The following is a 16,793-nucleotide window of genomic DNA, read 5'->3' on the forward strand; positions in this document are numbered from 1 at the left end:
TCATTAAGTACTTGAGCTGGAAGGTACCATAAGAGACCATCTTGATTCATGATATGTGTGTCCTTTAAAATTTTATTTATTACAAACTTAAGCATCTTTACAGAAAGTAAAAGTCTTATTAAAGAGTACACCCATTTTTAAAGAGTTGTAAGCATTCGATATTTCACCTCATTTTTCCCCCCACATAGCACAAGTTCATCTATATATTCCCTTGTACTTGCAGTGCAGTCTTTTCTTTATGTCAATAAGCCATCATTTCTTTAGCCATTTGGTTTTGGGGGGTATTTACATTGTATATTTTTTCCTGCTATTGTCAGTGATGTTGCTCTGACAATTTTTCTGACTGGCATTACTTATGGCACACTAAGTGTAGACATCTTACTTGGTGTCATGGTTCTGAGTGTTGATGCTCAGTAGCCCACAGTTATGATTGGCAGTGAGTATGCTTAGCAGTCTGATTTAGGAACCAGTCTCTTTAAGGTTTAGTCTTTCCCCCAGTTGGACACAATGTGAGTCGGAGGAGATTCACCATAGTGATGGCTAAATAAATGTCTGAGTAATTCAGGAGCAGATTTGCATTTATCCAGTGGTAATATCAATCAGATTTATCATACAGCCCTTCTGCTCCCTACCTCCTAACCCACCCACCCCAAATTTTTGAGCAGCAAAAAGTGACCCTAACTAGAGGAACTGAGACCTGGAGAGGATTAAGTAATTTCCCCAAGATTACTCAACTAGGACATGGAAGAACCAGGGTTTGAAACCAGGCAACCTGGCTTTAGAGTCCAAACTCAAGATGAGATACTTCCTCTTTGGCATCTGTTATTTCATTTAAAAGCAGAAACAACAAATAGAAGATAATATCTAAAACAAAACCCAGCACTTGTCAGCTGTTTGGCAACTGTTTGCATAGTCTCTTGGCTGATAAGATTAATTTGGGATAAAGCTGGAGGGTTTAAGGTGGGAAATACAATGACATATTGTAGGAAGATTATTTTGACCTCACTATATTAAGAGAATGGATTATAGTCAAGAATGGAAACAAAGAGACCAAATTAAAAAGCTCTTGAGTAATGAAGGTGAGAAATGATGATTACTTAGGCTTGGAATGAATAGATTTCAATTTTCTTTTACAGGTAGATTCAGCAGCCACACCACTTTGTGGATTGGATGTTATAGATGTTAGGATGAGGGAAAGATAAATCAAGGGTAGCTGAGCAATTCAGTGGATGGTGGTTTCACTTATTTTAGGATGGAAAAAACTGGAGAAGTAAAGGTTTGTGGCAGGAAAATCCACCTGGCAGAAATTCAAGTGAGCATTGAAGTGGCCAGGTGGGGCCAGTTGCACCTCAGAAGAGAACTTAGGGTCTGAGATGTAAATTGAAATAAATAGGTGTTTTACTATATTTTTTACATAGAAAAGACTATTAAAACTACTATAAGGTATATGTTTTGCTACTTTGTTTCATGTTTTCCTCCCCTCTACAATCACACTTCAAAAAAATGTTATATATTTAAGTAAAGCTTCAACATGCTTCTCTAACAGACACTAATTTTGTGCCTAGCACTGTTATTTCTGATCATGCACAGACGTTATTTCTTTCAGAAAATTAGATATAACTAAGGACCTGTAAATTTTAAAGAGCAAATTTTTATTATTGTTTCCATTCAGGGATTGTATAAGCTAACTTTTTTGGTTGCCATCATCCCATGAAATATAGTTCAGAGAATGCTGAAACACTATAGAAAAAGCAGATTTCTGAAATTCATTCTTTTGGCTGGGGTAATAATTTTAATTATTATTATTTTTTATTGAGTTTATGAGAGTAAGAAGAATACTGTGAAAGTTTTTGTTGCTGTTCTGAATCTTTGGGTTCTGTGTGTTGTTTGGGTTTTTGTGCATGGAATAGGATGGTGTTAGGCAGGGGCTGTTGTAATTAGGATTTTGGATTTGAGTGGCGGGGACATGTGACTGCTGTGCAAGGGCTATTTTTGGTGCCTGGGTGTCGGCTTCTCGTCAGAAACCATAGAGAATTAGTGCGAGGTGCACTTGTGGAGCTCAGACAGTGACAGGCATTGTGATGTGAGTGTTTGAACTTTTGAACATGGGTTGTTGCTTCAGCAAAGAATTAAGTGGTGACAATGACAATGAAAAAACTGGCTTGTTACAAAAATCTGTGGAGGAGAAGGAACCGGAGAACAAGATAAGTAAAACTTTATCTGTATTATTTGACACACTGGAAGGTGAGGAGCTGCACAATGTTAAATATGGAGCCAGCAGGGCAGCTTCTGGGACTGATATGTGGCCGAGGATGTTTGTGAGGTCTGGCTACAAACGGGCTCACAGACCGAGGCAGTCATTTAATTCTATTTCCTCTTTAATGTATAAGTACCTAGCTAGGTATGAAAATTTGGATGAGACTGACAAGAATTCAGGTACTGCTGCTGTTGAGCAGGCCTGTGAGAGTGCCCGTGAGACTGTGTGTGTGGACACTGACAGCCCACGGGGTTTCTCTTCAGGTGCTGTCTCTGAGGACGACAAGTGTCTTTCACATGTCCCAGGGCCTTCTGGTCAGGGTGTGCAGGACGGAGCCCTTGTAAATAACTGTCTGTGCCATCAGTTCATGACTGGTAAAAATTCTGAAGTAGAAAAAGAAATCTCGGTAAATGTTTACTTCAGTTGTGGTAATGAGAATAATGCTTTAGGCGTGTCTGATAGGGAGATAGAGGGTGCAAACCCCATTTGTGTGGATCACAAACGATGCTGGAATTCAAGAGAGAGCAAGTTTTACAGTATCTGTGTTGTAGACCCTGGCAGCCTCGACCATAACAACGAACTGTGCGTGCGCAGGTGTGGAGCAGCTGCAGCAGAAGACAGCTGCTCAGCTGTCACTTCTGAGGGGGTTTGCAAAGAGGCCTGGCCACCAGATAACACTGCCCAAGGTCTGAGGGACTTAGAGGCACCGCAGGAAGATCTGTCTCCATACGACCTGCTAGGTCCAAGTGAAGTGAAGGAAGTCTCTACTGAGAAAACTAACCCTAGTTTCAAAGTTTTGACTGACAGTGACCCATCTTGTAAAGGCAACACTGGAGACGTGCAGGCTGAGTCTTTAAGGGCAAACACTTACACCAGGTTCCCTAAAGATTATACAGAAAGTGGTGCATTACATAATGTTGGCAGAATACCTGAATCAAACACTAACATAGACACTGACTCACTAGAATGCACGTGCGCCATCCCTGAAGAAGGAGAGAGCCGCAGTCCAGCACAAGTAAGTCCGAGAGGTGACTCACATGTTAATCTAATTAATGACACTTCCAATATTGAGCAAAATGGTGACTCTGGGGCTGTAAAAGCTAGCATACATCAGAATTTAAACTCTGAAAATGAAGGAAAGAACCTTATAAAATCTTTAAGGGACAATGATTGTTCCAGTTTAGATGCTAACAGATCAGACAGCTCAAAAAGATGTGTCACTTCAGTTAGCTTTGGAAATGAGTGTCTTCCTCTTCATGCTAATTTCCGAGAAGCAGCCCCTAACAGCAGTAATGATCCCAGACCTGAGGACCTGGGTCCGGCGCTGATGGAGGGGCGGTACAGTCCTGACCGCAGCCTGGGAACTGGGAGCACCCAGTTTGCAAGTGAAGGAGAATTGCCTTTGCAACTTGAAAATAGTTTATCTTTCCAGGATGAGGATGAAACGAGCATTTTTGAAGATGAGGGTCATGGTCAGAGGGCTTCTGAAAGGAGGTCTTTTAGTCAGGAAGATCTGTCTGCAGATACTGGGGCCAGCATAGCCCAGGCCCAGATCTGTGATTTAACTCGTGCAATACAGGCAACAAACATGGAGGGCTTATGTCAGAGAACAGATACCCTGGACCTCAGGAGTTCACAGGATGTGCCCCCAAATGCTGAGTCTCCTGGTGGCCCCAGATGTGTTCAGAGTAACTTTACATCCTGTGCATTAATTTTCACCTGCACTGAAGAAGAAAGTGAAACAGGCCAGAATCATAAAACAGAAGATGAATTATGTGTGAAGAGTTCAGGGAGTAGCCCTCACAGACTAGAAAATGCTGAAAAACAGTCACTAAAGGCTAATCACAGAGAGACAAGTAAAAATGACATAGAAAATGTCAAGTTAGTCTCTGAAACAATCTTTCACTGGGAAACAAATACAGGAAAATGCGAGGCAGTGCCCAGTCAGGATATACTGGCTTGTGTTAGTTCTAGTATAACAAAACCCCCTGATTTTGAAACAAATCAAATAGAAAAACATGATGAAACCTGTAGAGTGAATGACTGCAGACACGAAGATCTTCATCTTGTAGCACCTGTGAGTTCAGGTGCGCAGATGGCAGAAGCAGAGGAGACCTGCTCTTTTAACCATGGTGGAGATCCAGGACGGGAGCAGGTTTCCTGCACATCTACTGAAGTCTCTGATGCCTTACGTACTAGTGCACTGATGGGACACAAACCAGAACTGATAGGGGACGAAGTGGAAGGCGGACTTCCCTGGGAGAAAGACAACAGTGACTCCAGCAGCAGGTACTGCAAACGTCCATGTGGGATAAGCAGACTTGCACACCACTTCACACAAAAAAATGCCGTAGCCACAATTAAAGGGCCTATGTTAAATGGTGAACTGGGTTTCGTGGGAAATTCAAGGGTGAATTTTGGAGAAATGGAGTTATGTGACACTCTTGCTGGGTATTCCTGCTTGGCTGGTGTTCACCCTACCCAAGTGGACAGACACACAGCTATTCCTCATGATGCGCTACACGCAGTTCCTGTCATTCCAGGTGGCAACAAAGAAATAGAAGTACCAACTAGTGAGGACTATGTTTTATCACTCTCAGAAGACAGTAAAAATATATCTGACAACCGCTCAAAAGGGGGTTTGCAGAGCTTCCCAGAGGAATTGTATTCCCAGTTTTTAAATGAACTTTCCTATTATCCGGTGGGAGGGTTGGCAAGTCACATGTTTTCTGAAAGCCTGGCTGGTGGTTGTACCTATCCAGTGGGCTGTCTGTGGACTAACACAGTTGTGAAAAGTTCACTAGAAGATGAACAAATACTTATTGGTGACTTGCACAGTCAGTCACAGGACTTCGAGATCTCTCCCTTTTGGATGGAAAAGCTCCCTTATCAGTTACCAGTGGCTGAAGATGGTGTTATTTGGGGATGGCAAAATAGAGGTGTACAGTTAGTAAGTATGTTTTCATCAGTTTTTATTATTGTGCTGTGATATACTAATCTTTCATTTTGATTGCTTTTAACTTAAAATTAAACAATGGGCAATTGTTTGAATCTTTCTGTAAAGCTGTGAGTTAATGTAGCATTGATTTAATCATTTCCAAATTGGAGACTGAATTACTTCACTGTTTTGTGTCAACTCTTGTTAGCACTAAACCTGTACTGCTCAGGTGGTGAGATGCAGCTTTGTGTAGACCATCTTCTGTTTGTGGACTTCACATGCATGTGCTCATGAAGGCGCCCTGCCCCGCCCACTCCAGTCCTCATCACCAGCCCCTTGCTGGAGCAGAACAAGCATTGACCCATTGGATGTTTAAAGACATTTCTAAAAGGTTACAATTGCAGCATGTACATGAATTAAATCTGTACTTTCCGTTACTTTGTATGGTAACTGTCTTAGGCAGTTAAAATTTGCTTCTTTTAACTCGCTCTGAAATTTCCCTCTGTCTCCTTTCTGTCAGAAGCATCTACAGAGCTTTTCAGACCACTGTACTCAGGCCCTGCTCATTTGGAAGAACCTTTGCAGATGATTCTGGCACGGGCAGCTAATTTGGGCATCTTTCTAGAAATTCTGTAATAAATGCAAACATTTCACAAATGGGAAAGTTAGTCTTGCTCTTAAAGTAGTCCTTTTCAACATGTATGATTGAAAAGGCATACTTGTAATAGTAAAATCTCATTTATTTAAACAGTAGTTTATTAGTGATTTTTGTTGCATTAGGCAAGAAAAATAATACGTAATAGTAAGGAGATAGATGTAGCGTAAATGTTAATTAATGCCTATTATATGGAAATAAACAAGTATAAATTCTGTAATTTAGGGAATTATCCATTAATGTTGTTTCTTTCCTTTCCATGCCACATTTGGGAGTTTTACCTGAGTTACATTCAAGTTAATCAGTTTTGTTTCTTAAATAATTGCAGGGGCAAACACTATAAAATTAGGCCTTTTAATCATATGCTTATAATCATTTACATAAGCAGGCACAATTAACAATTGACTGCTAATTTTAGTGCTTGGTACATTAATGTAGAGTTCATGTGGGTCTTGTTGCTGTTCTGTTCTACCTCTAAGTGAGATACGGTGTCTTGTTCTGAATTAGCTTTTCCATTATGAGGTATGCCCAAACAACATTCTAATTTGACATACTACATTTAAGGATAGTGCTTTGCTTTTCACAAATATGATTTTCACAATGTTTGTATGGACATCTTTTTTATAGTAATCTTACACACAGCAGCTGTTACTCCGTTTTACAAATCAAGAACCAAAGGTACAGAGACTTCATAACTCTGAAGCCAGTGAATTGCTCTGAATTATTAAGCTTTCCTAGTGGCAAATCCAGGGAGTTTGAGCTAACTTGAAATAAGAAATGTGCAAGTGTATACTTCCCCCTATAATCTTACATATTTATGTTTTATCTGCCTTCCCCTTCTGATACTAGTTACTTTAGTTTCTACTCGGTAACTTGTCAGTGGGACCATTCTGTGAGGAAACACAAATTTATGCATTGCTAGGTCATTTTTTTTTAATGGAGCAATGTGTTTGCAGGGTAGAAGAGTTTCTTTAGAGAGTCAGAATTTGGGGATGCTGTACGCTTCAAAGAGCAATATTGGTCATTTAGGCAAAATGGATTCAGAACTTTTTTTATCGCCACCAGAGGATATGTTTATTGATTTTGAAAGAGAGGAAGGGAGAGAGAGAGAAAACCATCGACTGGTTGCCTCTCTTACACGCCCCAACAGGGGATCGAACCACAACCTAGGTATGTGCCCTGACTGGGAATTGAACCCACAACCTTTTTGGTGTACATTACAACGCTCTAGTTAACTAAGCCAGGGCAAAATGTCATTTCTGGTTCTAATGATCATTGCTTGGTTATCATTTTCAGTGGGAAAATAAGACTCAGGTGGCTGAGCAGGTGAAACTTGAGTTGATAATCAGCTGAAAGTTCCATGTAGTTGTAAGAGAATAACCACATTTCAAAGAAATAAGTTTAATAAGTTATTTCTCATTTGAATTACAAGAAGTTAATGAACTCTTGATAAATGTTGTTGTTTGATTCTAGAGCACTTTTCTGGTTACCATCATTTGGGGCTGGGTGGGGGGGACGGCAGGTTACTTAACCTGTCCTTTCTTGGTTTTCTTATTTGTGAAATGGAGGCAGTGATTCCTACTACCTGTCAGGCTTGTCATGATTAAATACAGGTAAGTACATAGAATATTCTGGCACCTTGCAGACTCTCCAGTGTTAGTTGTCATGTCATTAGGTCTTAATTATGTCTCCCTTTATTCATCCTTGTCACATCTCAGAATATCTTTTGAATACTGGTTAATTGCTTTAAATTGTGAAGTCCTTAATAGTGTATTTGGATTTGAGTATCTACTACTTATGAACTAGTAAATTATATAAAGGTATATGATTCTATTCGGTTGTGGCATAAAACCTTGCACAGGTTGTCAAATAGTGGAAAACATAACTTTCTGTTATTAGTTTATTAAACATTCATTCCTTTAGTGTATTTCTCAAGCACCTGTGTACTGAGTTCAAAACTGCTAGGTATTAGCAATGCAGTGGTGAACTAAATGGACATCCAAGAGTTCCTGGGCTTGTAGGAAAGGCAGACCAGGCAAGCCTTCCACAGGCCCATGGTTTTCAGAGTGGTGTTCACCTCTAGGACAAAGTGTGATCTGGACTAGTGAACTACAAAATGTATACTGGTCATGTAGTACATTCAGCTGCAAAAGATGCTAAGAATCTAAAAGATGGATATTGGTTGATGTTAGGAGTTAAGAGAATGTATAGTACATACATGAGATCAGGGGAGTCAGTTTCCTGAATGGAACAGCAGTAACGTAGGGAAGCTTGGTGTGTGTTGTTGCATGGTGGAAAGAGACGAGTGGTCTCTTTAATTAGAAACAGTGGTTTACACAAGTGTTAGAAAAGAGAATAGAGGCATGAATTAAGGAAGAAAAAGCAGATGATACAGGTGTGAATGCTGAGGTAGTCGTGTCTTAGATGCAGAATACCTTCTGCATTGCTCTTTGCTCATGAGGGTTGTGTCTGCTTTGTTCTATCCTGATGGCTTAGTGCTGTGCCTGGCACTTATGAGCACTTGGGGAGTATTTTTGGGGGACCCTGGGGGATGAGAGAGACAAATAGAGAAACACCTTGTGTGGAAGCAAAGGCCAAAATTACCTGGAAGTATAGGCGCCATGAAGGAAGGGGGATTGACTGTTCAGTACTTCCTGAGTATAGTATACTTGAAGGAGAAAGGGAATCCTGTTCTTTGCCCATTTGCCAGTACCTGAAAAATAAAAAGAATTCCAGGTAGGCACTGACTGAGACGTCTGGTTTTGTGGGCATGGTGTTTATTGTCCTTGTCTCCTAAATATGAATAAAGTAGATACTGTAGTTTTAACCACATCAGCCTGTACTGTCAACTTCAGAAATAGTTTTTCACTTCAAACTTTTATCACCCTAACCAGTGAATTTAATGTCTTTTTTAAAGATTGTTAATTTACATGTGGTTAGTTTGATGGCTTATCCTGACCCTGTTTACATTAGGAGAGCATTGGGTAATACGTGCACCTCTGGGGTTGTGCACCGAGTCTACACCCAGCTCAGAGCTCCTCCCTGGCACTGCTGTAGGGCTCCTGAGACCAGGACTCTGGTCCCTCCTTTCAAAAGTTCTCAACCTCTGTACATGGTGTCAAGGCTCTGGTACTTGGTAAAAGGTGAATAATTTGGCAGGATTTGCTGAACAGTTGTGGCAGCAGAACTGGAGTTAGTTTAGGGAGTAGTTGCACTTGGAACATTAACTTTTCTCTTTTTTTTGGTCAGTCTTCACCTGAGGTTTGTTATTATTATTATTTAATATGTTTTTATTGGTTTCAGAGAGAGGAAGAGAGAGAGAGAAACATCAATGATGAAAGAGAGTTATTGATCGGCTGCCTCCTGCACACCCCTACTGGGGATCCAGCCCGCAACCTGGGCATGTTCCCTGACTGGGAATTGAGCCATGATCTCCTGGATCATAGGTTGATGCTCAATCACTGAGCCACCCCAGCCGGGCTGAGGATATTTTTGTATTAATTTTAGGGGGGATGGGGGAGAAACATCAATGCGAGAGACACACATTGATTGTTTTCCTTCTGCACGCCCCGACGCTGGAAATTGGACCTGGGACCATTCAGTTCGTGGCCCAACGCTCCAACTACTGAGGCACACTGGCCAGGGCTTAATTTTTCTTTAGATTTGTGGAACCTCTCAAGGTTTGTGAGCAGGAGAAGAAAAATCAGGGTGGTTGCTGGTTTAATAAGGTGCACCAGAAAAGACCTCACCAGTCCCTAAAGAGGTAAAGGTTATAGCCATGTGAGTACCTGGGAGAGTGTTCTGGACAAATGGAGCAGAAGTATCCAGTGTGTCTGGACAGCAAGAGGCCAGTGATCCTGGAAATGAGCAAGGTCCTAAAGGTCCCCCATCAAGCACCCCTCTGATAGAGTTGTTAGAGACCTTTGTTCTTGGAGGAATTTTTGTTTTCTGTATCCTTTGCTTGTATGAGTGTTTGAGGCTTATTTTCTGATAATCTGTGTTCTATTCAGATTTGCAATTCTATGAATTGTGTTGGGTAGTCTAGAGATGATAATTGGATCAGTAGTTATATATCAGTAAATGTCTCTAGAGAGCTTTGGGTTCAGTAGGAACTTAGACTCAAATGAGAAATTGAGTTCTTAATGCATCCACTTTTGTTACTGGTGCCCCTGATTTCATCCCCAAAGTATGTGTAGATAGGCTCAACCATTTTAGCCTAAATCTCTGCGTTTTAACTCTGAATAAGTATAATTGCATTTGATTGGAATTTGGATACAAATGTATATGTCAAATTTTTTCTTAGGTACCAACAGCCAAGGTTTCAGAGCTAAACCCCAATGCAAAAGTATGGGGGACACCTGTGTTACATTTGGAGGCAGGTAGTGCAGCAGATGGTGGTGTGAGCGCATCCTGGGAGGACACGCCCTGCCAGCACTCCAACTACAGCCAGGAAGGTGAGTTGTGAGCCCAGTACCATGAACAGTTTTGCTCTCTAGGCGTGGTCTTTGTTTCCTTTTAATTTGTCTAAGAAATTGTTCATTAAAATTTGTGTCCTGGTTTGTGACAGTATTAAGAGTCATGCGATCTTTCACCAACAACTTAAAATTGATGTAACTGCAAATATAAGCTTTTGTTTTGTTTTGTTTTGTTTTGTTTTAAGAGAAAGGCACTCCTGTAACCCTACCTTTTTCGGGTAAAATTCCTAATTACAGAATTGGATGCCAATGGTGATGGTGACAAAAGTCATCAGAATGCAGCACTGTCAGAGTTACAGGAGTCGGACCAAACAGCCATGAACACTTTGGCTCTGGATCACTCCGAATATGAATCTCTGCCTGAAAATAGTGAAACAGGTAAAGCTGCTTAATGAATTCATTTTCATATAGAGCAAGGGCTTTTTTATACTGCTTTTTAAAATTCAGCTCATTAAATCTTTCCCAGCACAGTGTGCCTGCCATTACTTCCTTTGATTTTACTTTAAACTCACTCCTGTGTGGACAGAGATGAGGTGTTCTGGTAGGGGAAGGCATCACAGAAAGAGTGTGAGACCTAAGCACTTCCTGCAAAGCAAGTCCCCTTGAGCTGAGAGAAGCAGAAGATCTACTGTGGGGCAAAGTGTGAGAACTCAGAGGGAACGTTAATGTGAAATTGAGAGTCAATCCCAAAAGAAGTTGGTTCTTTTTTATTTTTTTAATATTTTTTTTTATTGATTTTAGAGAAAGGGAGAGAGAGAAACATCAATCTGCTGCCTCCTGCACACTCCCTACTGGGGATTGTGCCCCCAACCTGGGCATGTGCCCTGACAGGGAATCAAACCTGTGACCTTTTGGTGCATGGGACAAGGCTCAACCAACTGAGCCGTACCGGCCAGGGCAAGAACTTGGTTCTTTTTAAAGGGGTATTTAAAGCTGTTTTCAGAAGAAGAAAAGAACAAGGAGAAGAAAGCAGTTCTTTTGTGGGGGCCTGGATGTGGGCAGATGTAGAAATGTCAATGGGACACTGAAGCTCACTTCCAAGCTTGTTTCTGACATAATCTAAAACCCCCATAGACCTAAGAGATAGGCTGCACACTCATTGACAGTTGAATGGGGCAGCATGATGGAAGGAATGACTCCACTAAGTTGGCTAGCAAGTGAAGTGTACTCAGTCTCTCAGATAATTCTGTCTAGAGATACACTTGAGTTAGACAAGGTACATGAATGAGAAAGCACACTCTCCCTTTCTGTGTTATGTTCTTACTACCAAACATTGTAAGATGCGCGAGGTACACCATAAGCACCATGTAAGTTTTTGGCATCACATATTTGGTTATTTTTCCCGTTAAAGGGTGACATCCATAAAGACCTTTCCTGCACTGTTGCTAATTTGGGTAGCACTTGTTGAATGCCTCCACTGACCTCTGTTGCACCTCCTAGCACCCTTATTTCCCTCCTCACTGTTCCTGATCACACAAACGATCATTTCATTACTTCCTTCATACTAGCTTAGCAAATGCTTCAAACTTGTTTAAATATAATTCTGTACCTACTGTGTGCCTATTCCTGAGCAGATAGGTACATGTGGTTGAACAAATCTACATAGCGGTATGCAGTGGTTTCACTTTTAAATTCATGATCACAAACTTCCAGGCATGGCCCATAGTGACCCAGGGAAGTCACTGTCCTGGACAACTGTTTCACAACTTCTGTTCTCTCTTCAGACTCCGCACTCTCTTCTTTATTTTTGGGTATAGAGCCTCTTGAAGCATAATTGATGTACAATGAACATCACATATTTTAAAGTGTATCCCAGCTTTTCTATAAGTTTTATTTTCCTAGCTTAAAGCACAATATTCATTGCATTATAAATTGATTTGCTGACTCTTCCATTCCTCATTGATTCCTCTACCAAATTTGATATGACTTATACACCTATAAAACCATCACCACAGTCAAGATCAATACTTCTTTTACTTGGCTTACTAATTTTGAGGTTCATTCATGTCATAACATTCACAGGTTGTTCCTTTTTGTTGCTGAATAGTATTCCATTATATACCAGTATGTTTTTTTCATTCACCTGATGAATATTTTGGGTTGTTTCCAAGTTGTGGCTATTACAAATAAAACTGCCATGCACATTTATAAGCAAGACTTTGTATGAACACGTTTCTGTTTCTTTTGGACAAATACATAGATATGGAATAGATGATCATCTAGTAGACATATATTTATCTACCTAAGAAATGGTGAAGCTGTGTTCCATAGTGGCTCCCTTTGTGTGTTCCTACCATTAGTCAATCAGAGATCTAACTGCCCCACACCCTCACCAACACTAATATGATCAGTCTTTAGTTTTAGCCATTCTAAAAGGTAGGTATGTAGTCTTACTATGATTTTAATTTGTATTTCCCTAATGACCAGTGGTCTCAAAGTATCTTTACATATGCATATGTCTTTTGGTGAAGGGTCTGTTCAAGTCTTGAGAGTTCCTTATATATTTTGGACAGAGGTCCTTTTCAGATACATGATTTGCAAATACATTCTCCCAGTCTGTGGCTTGTCTTTTTTTTCCTATTAGTTGCAGCTTTTGAAAAGCAAAAGTTTACAGTAATTTTCTATATAGTCTAGTTTATTAGTTATTTAAAATACAGTCCAATTTATCTTTTTTTTCTTTTATGGATCTAGCTTTTGGTGTTGTACCTAAGAAATCTTTGCTTAATGTTAGTCATAGAGGTTTTTCCTAGAATTTGTCTGGTTTTAACTTTCACATTTTTTAGGCCTGTGGACAATTTCAAGTTAATTTTTGTATATGTTGTGAAATGTGGAGCAAAGTTCTTTTTTCCCCCCACATGTGGAAATGTACCATTTGCTGGAAAGGCTCACCTTTCTCCATTGCACTGCCTTTGTACCATAGTCAGAACCTCTGTTTATATGTTCGTGGGTTTATCTCTGGACTGTCTCTCTGTTTCATTGATCTGTTCTTTTTTTTTACTTTTTCTTTTTTAATATGTCTTTATTGATTTCAGAGAGAGGAAGGGAGAGGGAGAGAGAAACATCAATGATGAGAGTCATTGATTGGCTGCCTCCTGCTCAGGGGTTGAGCCTGCAACCCAGGCATGTGCCCTGACCGGAAATCGAACCTTGAGCTCCTGGGTCACAGGTCAATGCTCAACCACTGAGCCATGCGGGCAGGGCATGGTCTTTTTTTCCCTTTTTTTTTTTTTTTAAATATATCTTTATTGATTTCAGAGAGAGGAAAGGAGAGGGAGAGAGAGAGTTAGAAACATCAATGATGAGAGAGTCATTGATCGGCTGCGGCCCGGAACCCGGGCATGTGCCCTGACCGGGAATCGAACCCTGATCGCCTGGATCCTAGGTCGACGCTTAACCGCTGAGCCACGCCCGGCCAGGCCATGGTCTTTTTCTTAACAGCTTTATTGAAGTATAAAATATTAAAAGTGTACAATTTGATAAGGTTTGACATCAGTGTACAGTTATGGAAACCATCACCATAATTTTCTTTTTATTGAATTTATTGGGGTGACATTGGTTTCCAAAACTATACAGGTTTCAAGTACATAACACAATCACACATCATCTGCACACTGCATTGTGCACCCATCGCCCCATACAAACTCTTGCCATTCCCATTTTCCCCCTCCTTTGCCTACCTCACCTACCCCTCATCCTTCTTTCCCTCTGGTTATCATCACCACACTGTTATCTGTTTCTGTGTGTTATGCATATATGTTTTTTGGTTCATGCCTTCACCTTCTTTCATCTTGTGCTCCAACCCCTTTCCCCTCTGACAGCTATCATTCTGTTCCATATATCCATGTCTCTGGATCTGTTTTGTTTATCAGTTTATTTTGTTCATTAGATTCCACATGTAAGTGAGATCATAAGATATTTGTCTTATTTCACTTAGCATAATAATATCCAGCTCCATCCATGCTGTCACAAAAAGTAAGATCCCCCCCCTCTTTTTTTTAAATGCCTACCCAAGGATACTTTGTCCATCTCTTTTCAGAGAGAGTGGGAGAGAGAAAAGAGAGAGAGAAAAAATTGATCTGAGAGAGACACATCGATTGGTTACCTCCCACACGCACACTAACTGGGGCCGGGGACGGAGCCTCCAACTCATGTACGTGCCCTGGACCGGAATTGAACCCAAGACCCTTCAGTTTGTGGGCCGACACGCTTAACCACTGGGCAAAACCAGCTAGGGGTCTCTTCCCCTCCCCCCCTTTTTAACTGCTGAGTAGTCCTCTATTGTGTAAATGTACAGTTTTTTTATGCACTCATCTACCACTGGGCACTTGGGCTGTTTCCAGATCTTAGCTATTGTAAATAATGCTGCAGTGAATATAGGGGCCCATCTGTTTTTTCAAATTAGTGTTTCAGGTTTCTTAGGATATATTCCCAGAAGTGGGATCTCTGGGTCAAAAGGCAGTTCCATTTTTAATTTTTTGAGGAAACTTCATACTGTTTTCCACAGTGGCTGCATCATTCTGCATTCCCACCAACAGTCCACGAGGGTTTTCTTTTCTTTACATCCTTGCCAACACTTGTTGTTTGTTGATTTATTGATGATAGCCGTTCTGACAGGTCTGAGGTAATATCTTATTGTAGTTTTAATTTGCATCCCTCTGCTGATTAGTGACGGTAAGCATTTTTTATTTTTTCATGTCTATTGGTCATCTGTATGTCCTCTTTGGAGAAGTGTATTCCGGTGCTTTGCTCATTTTTCAGTTGGGTTGTTTATCTTCCTGGTGTTTAGTTGTTTAAGTTTTTTATATATTTTGGAATTAACCCCTTTATCAGATATATCATTGGCAAATATGGTCTCTCATACTGTGGTGATCTGTTAATCTGCTTTGACAGCAGTGCCGCACTGTTATGATTACCGTAAGTAATTCTTAAAAACAAGGTAGTGTTAGCCTTCTCATTTTTTCTTTTTCAGTTACTTTGGCTTTTCTAGTTCCTTTTCTTTCCATTTTCATACAAATTAGAATAAGCTGGTTATTGTGTATAAAATGTTGAGATTTTTATTGGGCTTGCATTAACTTCATAGATCAGTTGGAGAAAATTGACATCTTAAGGCATTACTCATGAATAAGGTATATGTTTCTGCTTGTTTAGGTCTTTGATTTCTTTTGGCTTTGTTTTTTGTGGGGGTTTTTTTCTTTCCTTTTTTTTTTTTTTAGTGTACTAGTGTTTCACATCTTTTGTTCATTTTATCCTTAACTTATTTCATATTTTTTGGTGCTATTCTAAGTGATTTTTTAAACATTAAAGTTGCAGTTCATCAGTAGAAATATAATTTTTATAAATTTATATTATACCCTGTAAACTTGCTAAGCTCACTTAATAGTTTTAGGAACTTTTTTATAGATTGTATTGGATTTTCTACATAGACTTGAATTTGTCTATGAATAAATTCAGTTGTATTCCCTAGCCAGTCTGGTACCTTTTATTTCTTTATCTTGCCTGATTGCACTGGATAGATCCTCCGTTGCAAAGGTGAACAGATGTGGTGAGTGCAAACATCTGACTAATCTTAGGGGGAAACAGTCATTATTCGTACTGAGTGTAATGTTAGTTATTTTTGCATATATGAACTTTATCAGGTTGATGAAGTACCTTCTGTTATTATTTTCTGAGAGTTTTTATGAGGAATGGTTCTTGGAATATGTCTTGCTTTTCTTTTCCTCCACCTGTGGCAATGGTCATATATTTTTTCTTTTTTAGTGTGTTAAAGATGAATTACATTGATTGATTTTTGAAACATTTAACCAAATTTATATTCCTGGAATAAACTTCAGTCGGTCATGATGTTGTAATATACTTGATATATTGTTGGATTAGATTGGTCAAAATTTTGCTTAGAATTTTTACATCTGTGTTGAGTAATATTGGTCTGTAGTTTTCTTTTCGATGTATTCCTTCCTGTTCAATTTTTGCATGAGTTTATTATTTCCTCCTTAAATTAAGAAGCAAAGCCACATGGACCTAGAGCTTTCTTGTGGGAAAGTTTTCACCTATAGGTTTTTTGTTTTTTTATAGGGCTTCTCAGGTTATCTATTTCTTCTTGAGGAAGATTATGTCTTCTAAAGATTTGGATGAGTTCATTTACTTGTCAAAGCTATTGTATAGAGTTGCTCATATTATTCTATTTATCCTTGTAATCTGTAGAATCTGTCATACCATTCATTTCTGTTATTGGTAATTTGTGTCGTCTCCCCCTCCCCCCAATCAAACTAGGTAGAGATTTGTCAATTTTATTGATCTTCTCAAAAAAACAGTATTTGGTTTCATTGATTTTCCTCAATTGTTTTTTTTTTCCTTCTTGTTTCATTGTGTTCTGTTTTTCCCCCTTAATCTTTATAATATACTTTCTTCTGGTTATTTTCAGTTTAATTTGTTCTTTTTCTTGTGTCTTGTAAGACAGAAACTGAGCTC

General features: G+C 39.7%; 1 protein-coding gene across 2 annotated transcripts in view; it reads left to right on the forward strand.

Annotated features, from left to right (window-relative positions):
* LARP4B (La ribonucleoprotein 4B) overlaps positions 1-16,793 on the forward strand; it is a 49,824-nt gene that overhangs the window by 4,527 nt on the left and 28,504 nt on the right. Inside the window, exons 1-3 of one of the 2 annotated variants that reach the window (XM_016206952.2) lie at positions 50-5,207; positions 10,154-10,304; positions 10,563-10,703. In XM_016206952.2, the coding sequence (XP_016062438.2) occupies positions 2,106-5,207; positions 10,154-10,304; positions 10,563-10,703 (3,394 nt within the window). In that variant the 5' untranslated portion in view covers positions 50-2,105. Of the gene's footprint in view, positions 1-49; positions 5,208-10,153; positions 10,305-10,562; positions 10,704-16,793 lie in introns of those variants that run through there. The other variant, XM_016206953.2, reaches the window with a different exon arrangement.

The sequence above is a fragment of the Miniopterus natalensis genome, chromosome 1, assembly GCF_054644295.1.
Source record: "Miniopterus natalensis isolate mMinNat1 chromosome 1, mMinNat1.hap1, whole genome shotgun sequence".
Lineage (NCBI taxonomy): Eukaryota > Metazoa > Chordata > Mammalia > Chiroptera > Miniopteridae > Miniopterus > Miniopterus natalensis.